This window comes from Myotis lucifugus, unplaced genomic scaffold, assembly GCF_000147115.1.
Source record: "Myotis lucifugus unplaced genomic scaffold, Myoluc2.0 scaffold_20, whole genome shotgun sequence".
Lineage (NCBI taxonomy): Eukaryota > Metazoa > Chordata > Mammalia > Chiroptera > Vespertilionidae > Myotis > Myotis lucifugus.
In genome coordinates, this window is record NW_005871068.1 from 4,238,082 (window position 1) to 4,249,497 (window position 11,416).

At 45.9% G+C, this 11,416-nt stretch overlaps 1 protein-coding gene and 1 pseudogene across 1 annotated transcript; both read left to right on the forward strand.

Annotated features, from left to right (window-relative positions):
- The first annotated feature begins 464 nt into the window (after positions 1-464).
- LOC102436948 (melanoma-associated antigen B1-like) lies at positions 465-1,496 on the forward strand. Its single transcript, XM_006085676.1, has one exon. The coding sequence runs from the start codon at positions 465-467 to the stop codon at positions 1,494-1,496; it is 1,032 nt and encodes a 343-aa protein (XP_006085738.1).
- Positions 1,497-7,208: 5,712 nt separating this feature from the next.
- On the forward strand, positions 7,209-7,992 carry LOC102437254 (annotated as a pseudogene).
- Positions 7,993-11,416: the final 3,424 nt, after the last annotated feature.

The window sequence follows — 11,416 nt, forward strand, 5'->3', positions numbered from 1 at the left end:
GTGGGGGCTTTGGTGGGATTGGCTGACTGTGAGAGAATGTCTATGTGATGGGAAGACTCAAGAAAAGTCAAGGGGTGGGGGCCTTGGTGGGAGGAGTTGGCAGAGGGAGGATGTGCAGGTGATGGTAAGTCTCAGGGAGAGTCTGGGGTTGGGGACCTTGGTGGAAGGGGCTGGCACAGGGAGGATGTCCAGGTGATGGGAAGTCTCAGGGACAGTCAGGGGGTGGGGGCCTTGGTGGGAGGGGCTGGCAGAGGAAGGATGTGCAGGTGATGGGAAGACTCAGGGAGAGGCAGGGGGTGGACCCCTGAGCACTGCCCTCAGACCCTGCAGACATGGCCTGGGTTAAAGCCCAGGTGCAATGTCCCTGCTGAGGGAGCACACATCATCTCACTCTCCTCCTCCAGGTGCCAGCATCACCTCCTCTCCTGCCACACAAGAGCTCGCTGCCCCTGACCAGTGTTGTCATGCCTCGGGGAAAGAAGAGTAAGCACCGACGAGAGAAACGCCAACAGGGCCTGAGTGAAGACACTCAGAGTCTCAAGGGTGCTGAGGCCACACCAGAGGAGATTGAAGTGCCCCTCTCCGCTCCTCGCAATGATGCTTCTCCCCCGAGCTCCCCTGCACCTGACCCATCCCAGGAGCCCCAGGGAGCCACAGCCACTAGCTCTCTTGAGGCAGGTGTCTCAGGCCCAATATCTGATGCCAGTGCCAAGAGCCAAGGTGAGGAAAGTGCCAGTGCCTCCCAGGCAGCACCTTCTGCTCTGCGGGCTCGCAGAGATCCTCTAAGCAGGGAGGTGTGCAAGGTGGTGCAGTTCCTGTTGGGCAAGCTGAATAAGAAGGAGCCCATCACTCAGCCCGCACTGCTGAGGTTTGTCAAAAGGAAGTACAAGAAGCACTTCCCTGAGATCCGCAGGAGAGTCTTTGAGCGCATGGATCTGCTCTTTGGCCTTGACTTCAAGGAAGTCAACCCCAGCAACCACACCTACGCCTTTTTCAACAAGCAGGGCCTCCGGGTTGAGGGAGACCTGAGCAGCGATGAGGTCGTGCCCAAGACTGGGTTCCTGATGTTGTTGCTGGGCGTGATCTTCATGAATGGCAACCTCGCCACTGAAGAGGAGATCTGGAAGTTCTTCAAAGTGTACGGGGTCCACCCCGGGAAGAAGCACCTGGTCTTCGGAGAGCCCAGGGAATTCATCACCAAGGATCTGGTTGAGCAACATTACCTCGAGTGCCGCCAGGTTCCCGACAGTAATCCTCCACGCTGCCTGTTCCTGTGGGGCCCAAGATCCCACGCTGAAATTGGCAAGATGAAAGTGCTGGACGTGCTGGCCAGGATCTACAATAAGCTCCCCACTGCCTTCCCAAACCTGTATGACGAGGCCTTGAGAGATGAGGAAGATAAAGCATGGTTGAGAGCCGCAGCCATGGTTGGCTCTTTTTCCAAGCACAGGCCTTGTTCCAAGGCCAAGTTCTGCACCTGCTCCCACAACTGGTGAGATCTGAGGCAGCCTTTTCACCTTGAGTTTGAGAAGAGCAGTTCAACCTTCTGAAGAGTAGAGTAGTGGGCTCTGGAGGGAACAAAATGTTTATGCTCTTGGGTTTCTTTTTCTTCTGTAGATGACTAATTTTTAGGGTTTTAAGTATTTTCAAAAGTTGTTCCTTCTATGAAAAGGTTTATTTGCTTCAGAATCTAAGTTTATTAATGTCATGGATGCCACATTTATTAAATTTGATCTTTAATATTAAGGTTTGTTTATTACAAACCGATTGAAAAGCCTTCATTATGTTCTTTTTCCTACAGTTCAAGGCATAGGAACAGGATTTTTCCTGGGCATTTGAAAATATTTGGGATAACAAAATGGAGAAACAAAAGTAAAGGCTGATTAATTCTTAGCTTGCTTCATTCTCCTTGTTCTTTTCTTATAAAATTAAATAGCATATACCTGGATTTGCTTATCTCCTTTAAAGTTTTTAAGAAAATAAATTTTAATAAAGTTTAATAAATTTGAATTCTTGCTCATCTGTTTTCCTGCATTAATAGACCATCTGATCTTTGGAAACATCTAAAGCACTAGAGATGGTAAGAAAAGGAAGCCTAATAGCCACTGCCCATAAAATTTAGAGTCTAGCATCAGCATTGGTCATATAAGGAAAATGGTGTCATACAATGCAAGAAATAAGTAAATGACGAGGAACAGAAGAGATGTGGAAGAGAGCAATTTATTGCCCATCATGTGAGCAAGGCAGTGTTGGGCCTTGGAAATCTCTAGTCCCTCAGGGTGTGGGGGACAGGAAATTTCAGTCTGGCTGCTTGATGCACTGGATGAAGCTGAGGAAATGGGGGGTATGGACCATACCTTTAGGTGATAGGTCTTAGAGTTGAGTGGCTAAGCCTGGAATGGAAAACAGATCTTAAGAGTTATTTTGGATGTGGGAAAACCTGAGAGAAGTATCCACATGGGGCCAGACTAGACGGGGTCCAGTCTGCTTGCTCCACAGCATGAAATAGGTGTTTGGGGTACAGAATATTCAGAATGTTTCTGAGAAGTAAAAGTAATACTCCCTTTAAGTGAGGTACCAAGGAGCCACTGGAAAGTGTTTCTTCTCATGGACTAGAAGAGCCAGATCTCACTCCATGAAAATGGCACTTTAATTACAATATTTGTGTGTAACTTGAAAAATGCAAGGGTGGGTTCTATTTGTGGTGGTGGTGAAATGAAAAAAAATTAAGGGTGGTTTGGATGAAAAGGCACCTGAGAGAGAAGTTGTTGTTCCTTGAGACTAATAAATTGTGAGTGCAGCTTGTTAGAGAAGGCAACCTCACACCCTTATTGTATAACAAATGCTCTATTTAGGAATTTCTATTTATTTTTACTTGCTCAGAAACATTTTGGCTGATATGGTTTTCTATCTTATATTAAGTTGCATGTTCAGTAATAGAAACGGAAATTCTATGAGGAAAGGTGGTTATTATCTGGCGTCAAAATCATCCTATATAATAAAGAAGTTATATGCAAATTAACCATCACACTGTCAAGCTTGTCACAATATGGCTGCACCCACAGCAGAGGCGGGGTTCCAGTAATGAGCCTTAACCACGATCAGCAGGGACCTGAGGCTGCTTGGTGCTGGGCCAAGGCATGGGACCTGAGGCCTCACCACCTGTCTGGCGGGGCTTAAGGGGGAACCTCAGAGTGTGCCTCCCACCCCAGGCCAGGCCAATGGACCTCAGGCTGCCCCCCACACACACCAGCGCTGGGCCAGGGGACCTCAGGCTGCACCCCTAGGTTGGTCGGCCTTGATGGTGGACCTCAAAGTGCACCCCCCACCCCAGCACCAAGCCAGAGGACCTCAGGCCTTGCCCACCCCAAACCCAGGCCCCAGCCAGGGGACATGAGGCCGTGCCAGCCATCTGGCCAGGCTTGACTGTGGACGTCAGGCCACACCCCTCACCCTGTGGCTTGATGGGGACCTCAGACCGCACCCCATGACCCGACGGGCTTGACGGGGGACCTCAGTCCTCGCCCCCCACTCTACGGGGCTTAACAGGGGAACTCAGGCAGCACCTCCCGCCCATCAGACCTTGACAGGGGTACTCAGGCCATGCCACCCACTTGGCAGGGTTTGACGGGGGACTTCAGTCTGTTCCCCCCATCCTGGTACTGGGCAGGGGGACCTGAGGATGCACCTGTGCCCCAGGCCAGGGGAACTGAGGCCACAACCCCACCACAGCACCAGGCTGACAGTGTGTGCTGGGGTATCTGAGGCTGAGTCACCAGCCTGGTGGGACTTGCAGGGGCCCTGAGGCTGCAACCCCAGTTGGTGGGGCTTGAGGGGGTACCTGAAGCTGCGCCCCCCACCACGTTGGGCTTGACAGTGTTGGGGCTGGCTGGGTCTGGTTCTTGCCCAATGGGGGTAGGGCCGGCCAGGTCTGGGTCTCGCATGATTTGCAGGCACTTTTGGCCGGGCAGGAACCTGACTCTGGGTCCTGCGGTGCGCCCCAGACTCTGACAGGAGGAAGTTTTTTATATACATTTTACTAATTTTCTTTCATCTCTGACTTTTCTATTATAGAGAAAGGGCAAATAGCAATATTAAAATATTTCCTCTAATTAATTCCCTTTTAATGTTCATGAATTTTGTGCATTGGGCCACTAGTCTTACTAATAACTGCCATGCATTAAAAGCACCAAAATCACCTAATGTTGTGCCAGATGGTTTATATTAATCACAAATGAATGTCCACCCTCCTGCATGAATGACTACCAGAATCATTTTGTGGCTAAAGAACTTGGAGTAATCTCACACTCAAGGCTAAAAACTGACAGAGCAGGACTTGACCATTGCTCTGAATTCCTCGAGAGTCCATACTAAGCCAGGCTTCCAAGTCTGTGGTACACCTCATGTCACTTAATCCATTTTTTCTGATTTCAGCTTAAAAAATGTCCTTCAGGTATCAGAAAGCAGAACTTCTTAATCAAAATATTGATTTGAAAAGTAACAGCCCCAGCAACAAGCAAGGTAATTATCAAAAATATAGACGGAAAATGCTGATATTCAGTGATAATATCAAAATCTACAAGGGAAATATCAGTAAACCACAAAAACTCCAGAGATAACAAAGTCATTTGGCTCAGCCCCTCTACCATAGAGAGTAAAACTCTTAGAAGCAACATGAACTAAGAGGCTAAGTATGGCTTGTAAAAGGAAGGAAGAGGTCATTGTGTTTTCAATGACAGCACATCAATAGTACTGAGCTATTTGTTTTGGCTGCATATTCTCATCTCACATGACGCCATGTATCACCAGACCCTCTGCTATGTTTAGAGTAGGAAGATTAGTCAAGAGTTCTCAAGGATATGGCATTACCACGGAAGCTTTTGACAGGAGAGATAAGAGTCAAGAGGAGGATTCTGACGAATGAGGACAGGGGAGACACAGAGACTAGCTTGTCTCACCACTCAGACCCAGAAGGCCCAGGAAGAGCTGTCAGGTTGAGCATCCCCTCACCTATTTTCAGGTTTCTCAGGGACATGAGAGCTTTGGTGTACATGGGTGATGTTAAGGTGAAATAAAGAGGAGCTCCAGGGGCCTTCCAGGAGTCAAGGGAAGGATCCTGAGTGAGCACTAAGGGCACACCCTTACCCTGAACAGACAGGCCCCACGGAGCCTGAATCCTGATGTCACCCCTGGTTGGGCACTAGCAGGAGAGCCTCATGGGCATTCCCTGAACTTTCCTTCTATGGCTCCTCAGATGGTGAGGGCTTTGTCCTGCAGCTGTGAGCACAGGGAAGGAATCCAGGCCCTGCCAGGAAACAAGGGCAGAACCATCAATTACAGCTCTGGGGAACATAGACCTTAAGACCATGAGGTGACACAGAGACTGCCAAAGAGATCATCTCTGAGATTCCTTAGGCAGGGCCCTTAGACCAGTGATGGCGAACCTTTTGAGCTCAGCATGTCAGCATTTTGAAAAACCCTGACTTAACTCTGGTTTTGTGTCAAATATAGAAATTTTTTGATATTTTCAACCATAGTAAAACAAAGCCTTATATTTTTGATATTTATTTTATTTATTTAAATGCCATTTAACAAAGAAAAATCAACCAAAAATTGAGTTTGCGTGTCACCTCTGACACGCGTGTCATAGTTTCGCCATCACTGCCTTAGACTGATTCTGAAAGAAGGGTATTAGAGATGTGAGGGTCTTGCTCTGAGGGGAGGGTCCTCAGGTAAGGAAAGGAAGGAGTGCCAAGCACCTTCCAACAGTCAAGGTGAGAAACCTGAGTGAGAATTTCGGGAACCCATTCCTCTCAGAAATGTAAGGGCCCAAGTGTACCCCCCTTGCTACTGCCATGGGATACCTGGGCATTGCTGGCATGATGTGACATAATCACCTCCTACTATGGTGTCATAAGGGGGTGGCTAAGGGACTTGGTCTAAGGGTATGGCCTGAGGCCAGTAGTGGGAGGATTTCTAGCTTTCCAGAGGTCAAGGTGAATACTAGGAGTACTAAGGTAACCACAGCCCCCACCCCACCCCCAATGGTAAGAACACCATAAAAGTAATTCCTAACTCAGCCTCAAGAATCTGAGGACAGGTATGGTCAGACAAGGAGATCCTCATATTCCCCATTGCCCTCATGGTGGTCCTGGCCTTGATATGAGGAGCAGGCCCAAGGGTTAAGGAAGAATTATACTACATGAGAACAGTGGGTCAAAGCAAGGCCTGAGGGTCCATCAGCCTCTAAATAGAAGTGATGACAAGGCACCAGACTCCCACACTGGCTTTCAGCACTTGAAGTCCAAGGACAGGGCTAGCAAACTGAAGCTCCCCCAACACTTATTTTACTTGGTCCATGGGAGGTGAAATCCTTAGTTTGAAGATGTAAGCACTATTCAACTAAAAGAGTGGGGACACAAGGCTAGATATGAAGCCAAATGAGGACTTTTACTGAGGACTGAGGACCCCAAAGGGACCAGGACAGGAAACCACATTTAACACTAGAAATACCGGCACTGGCATGGTGAGTTGAGGGCTCCATTCACTTCATTCTTTTTGGTCCCATGGACTGCCACCAGTTGAGTGATGCTCTTCAATGTGAAATAACAGACTCCTCAAACTCAAAGACTGCCTGCCCCTACAGTCACCTCAGTATGCCTCAGGTAGGACTGGCAGGATGCAGCCTAAAGTTTCCCAAAGCACAGGATGAAGGTTTTTATAGTGGTGCCCTTGAGGGGTGGTGCAAATGCAGACTTCCTTACAATCAAGGTGTTACTCCTATGCCAAAGCTGCACCTACATTCTTGACCTTCATCCTCCAGGAGCTCTCATTACCTATCTTTCAAGTACCCTCTTCACCATTTTCTCTGACCATAGTCATCATGCCTAGAGGCACAAGAGTAAGAACTGTAATAATCAGAATCAACAAGATTCCCAAGATTAAACCCAGAGCCTCAGGATATTGGAGGCAGCTGCCACAATAGAAAAAATGCTCCCCACATTCTCATCTTCTGGTTTGGAACATAATCCCTAGAACTCATCAGCTACTGATCTAACTGGTACTTCCCAGGCATCTTGGAGAGCTCCAAAAACCTCTATTACTCTTCAGGTGCACGTCACACAATATCTGAGAACAGCCAATATGAGATACATTCATGTTGCTCTGAGGTCCTATCTCTAGAGAACACATGCTGTGACCCTCTAATGATGGAGGTGACTCTCTTGAAGAACTTTATCTTGTACAAGTACAGAGTGAAGCAGGCCATTCTGTAGAAAGACATGCTAACCATTGTCAACCAAAAGTAATGCCAATAATATCTTTCTTGTAGAGATCCTCAAGAAAGCCTCCGACAGCATTGAGGATCTCTTTGTGGTTGACATGAAGGAAATGGACTCAGCAAAACCTCCCTGTGAACTTGTCAGTAAACTGAAACTCCCCAATAAGGTGAAGGTGCATGCTGGCAGGGGGTTACCCAAGACTGGTCTCCTGATGAATGTCCTGGGTGTGGTCTTCATGAATGGCAACTGTGCCAGTGAGGAAGAGACCTGGGCCTTCCTGAATGCCATGCGAGTGTTCCCTGGAGGAAACAGTACATCCATGGGGAACCTAGGAAGCTTATCACCAAAGATCTAGTGAAGCTAGAGTACCTGGGGTACTGCCAGGTGCCCCAACACTGATCTTCCATGCTACGACTTCCTCTGGGGCCCCAAAGCTTACACAGAAACAACCAAGATGGAAATTCTGGAATTTTGGGCCAAGCGCAACAATAGCATAACAAGTGCGTTCCCATCACAAAATGAAGAAGCTTTGAGAGAGGAGGTAGAAAGAGCACAAGCCAGATGGGCAACCAGGGCTGGCACTGGTACCACAGGCAGGAAATGTTCCATGGCCTGCTCCACTATTTTCTCCACAACTAGGAATATGAGGAATAATTTTTGTCATGAAAAAATATATGACATCATGATAGAATGTTGGATGGACATGGGATAGAATCCCACAGAAAAATTGTTGGAACAATAAAATAGAAAAAAAAATATCATCCACTCTGATTTTCCTTCCTCTTTTCCATTTTTCTTTTGTAAATTTAATTGTTTTATACCTCCATATGCTTCGCTTATTAAAGCATTTAGTACAGAGTAAATCTTAGCAAATTAGATCTCTTCCACCCGTAATCCTCTGTTCCCCAAAAGTAATTGTGCATGTGCCTTTTGGAAGGCCCTGTGTTAGTACTGGGGAAGGTAAGATAACGACCAAGCCTCTCTTCATAAAACTTAAGCAGGAGCTTCACTCACATAAGGAGGATGTTGAAATACTCTCTATGCTCTATAGGAAATTTAAAGGGGTGGGTGATTTGGGAAGTGAGTCATGGCAGTTTAAATTTGGTGACACTGCAAGTCAGCCTCTGAGATGTCTTTCTCAGTTAGGCTACATGGTGGAGAAGATAAGACTTTCGGACTGGTGAGCAGAAGCCAGACACTCAGGTGAGTTGTCTGAGTTGAGAGAGAAACTATTTGCATAGAAAACAGCACTGTTGTGTAAGGTCTAAAATGAAGGCCCAATAATATGTGCTGCCTTGACCTGCCATGAAACCAGCATGACCTCACATTGCCAACTGCAAGTTCCAATCCATACTCTTCACTTGCTGATAAAGTCCCTACCCCCAATCCATCTTTTTGAAGGGACAAAGCCTCCATCTTATTTATTCCTAAGTAGTGGATTTCTCTTCTTTACCTTCCTGTGGACTTTGCAAACCATCTGATTACATGCTGCAGGGGAAGTAGAGGTCACCTCATCCTCTTGATACCCCACAGCCTGCCTCCCCCAGAACTTGCTCTTTCACTGTTCCTTCATGTAACCCTGCCTGATTGCCACTGTGCGGTTGGTGGTGTCCCTCTCCCCCACCTTGTGAGCTTGCATCACTGATAATTGCTGTATAGCTTATCTCTACAGGGCCCAGTGTTGTGGTTTTTGGACACCCCATTACCATAGCGCAGAAATCCCTTCCTCATCCCAAGGGGTATAATAGGGACTATTGAACATGCTCTTAGGAATTAATTTGGTAGGGCAGATAATCCAGAAAAACAATCTTGGTCTGCGTCAGTGTATTCGTTATCTCAGGCTGACCTAACAACACACCTAGACTGGATGGCTTAATCAATGGAAATTGATTTTCTCACAGTTCTGGAGGCTGGAATTCTAATGTAAGGAGCTGGCAGGTTTGGTTTGCTCTGAGCCCTCTCTCCTTGGTTGCAGATGGCTACCCTCTTCTCCTGGCTGTCCCTTGTGTGAGTGCATGCCTGCTGTCTCCTTGGGTGACCTAAAGTCTTATTAGAACCCCACTAAATTTGCATCATGGCCTATTTTAATGGCCTCATTTTAACTTATCCATCACTTTAAAGACATTATCTCCAACTAGAGCCACATTCTTTGGTACTGTGGGTTATGAACTCAACATGAATTTGGGGGACCCAATGCAGCCCCCAACAGGCAGGAATCAGATGTGTCTTTGCTATTCTCTTAATGAAGGAAAATAGAGTACACAAATAGGTGTTCTATGCACACTCTCTCCAGGGAATTTCTGACAAATAATGGTGAAGGTGAACAGAAGCCATCATGTTGACACTTTTTGCCTCATAGTTGTAGAGTCAGATCCCACTGTATTAAAAGAGCATTTTTCCCTAGCTGGTTTGACTCAGTAGAGAGAGAGCATCAGCCTGTGGACTGAAGGGTCCCAGGTTTGATTCTGTTCAAGGGCACATGCCTGGGTTGCAGGCTCTATCCCCAGTAGGAGTGTGCAGGAGGCAGCCAATCAATGATTCTCTCTCATCACTGATGTTTCTATCTCCCTCTCCCTTCCTCTTTGAGATATATCTATCTATATCTATCTATCTATCTATCTATCTATATCTATATCTATATCTATATCTATATCTATATCTATCTATCTATCTATATATATATATATAGATAGATAGATATAGATATAGATCATTTAGTGGACTTAGGCGAGTTCTAAGGGAGGGCTAGGTTTTGGAAGGAAAGAAAGAACATAAAATGTAGGTGGTTTGGATTGAAGGACAGCTGGAAAGGATTGAATGAGGTATTCCTTGATGAAATTCTTAAAACTATAAGTTGCATCAGGGTCATGGGGCAGGGGGGACCAACAAAGCAATATTAAATAACAAATGCTCTAATGGAGAAAAGCTACTTAATTTTAAATTGCAAATCAAAATTTTAGCTGATTTGGTGTTGTTCTGTCTGAGAGTATCACATTTTCTCAGACATATCCTGGATATTTTTTTAAAAAAGCCTAATGATACTGTGTAGGTAAACATCAACTGGCTTTCATTAAAAAGCCAGTGTTTGCCAGTCATCTTGACAGATGCTTCACTTACAACACATACATTTCCACAGTCTCAAATTCTAGGGTTTATCACAGTCAGTTGGCGATGGTGAACTTGCCATATTCTGATAGTCACAAGAATGTAAGTGCCATAACTAGACTAGACCCCTGGTCTGAATTCATCTAGAGCAAGCATGTCAAACCCACAGCCGGCACACAATGTCCAAACTCTCCCACTCTGATGCAGACCTTGTATATCTGCATTTACTTTTCTTCTCACTGCTTCAAACTATATCTCAGGAAAGTAAATAAAAAGTTTTGTGCTCCATATGGTGGACTGGAATGCATAGCCAGAGCACTAAGCATAACAGACCGTTGAGAAATGTGAATCATGAAAGGCAGGAGATAATATCCAGTGATAATATGATCACGTAAGATGGGACGTTACAAAATTACCTGGCTCAGCCTGTCTCTTAGAGTAAGGAAATCGTTAGGAACAGGAGTTCATAAACAGCCAAGTCTGGGTCCTAGAGAGAAGCAATAGAAGATCCTGGGTTGTATGTCTTTGCTTTTGTTTTTGTCTGGAACCTGCCATCTACCCTGGGTCCTCTGCCTGTACCTCCGTCTCCCCATCTCACATCACACCTGGGACACAGACCTGTTTTCTGTGAGACCGTGCAGTAGGGAGGTTAGTCAAGAGTTTGCATTTTTTAAACTAAATTTTATTGGGGTGACATTGGTCAACATGAACATAGAGGTTTCATGTGTGGGTTTCTATGTCACAAGATCTGTATACAGCACCACGTGCCCACCACCCACAGTTAAATCTCCTGTCATCTCATATTATGACTCCCTTCCCTCTGGCAACCACAGCACGGCTATTCTCATTCATAAGTTTAAGTTTTAAATCCCACATATGAGTTAAATCATATGGTCCCTAGCTTTTTCTGTCTGACTTAATTACTTAGCATAATGTTTTCAAGGTCCATCCATGTTGTTGCAGATGATGCTATTTCATGCTTTTTTTAATCATTTATTTATTTTATTTATTGTCTAAAGTTTTACATATGT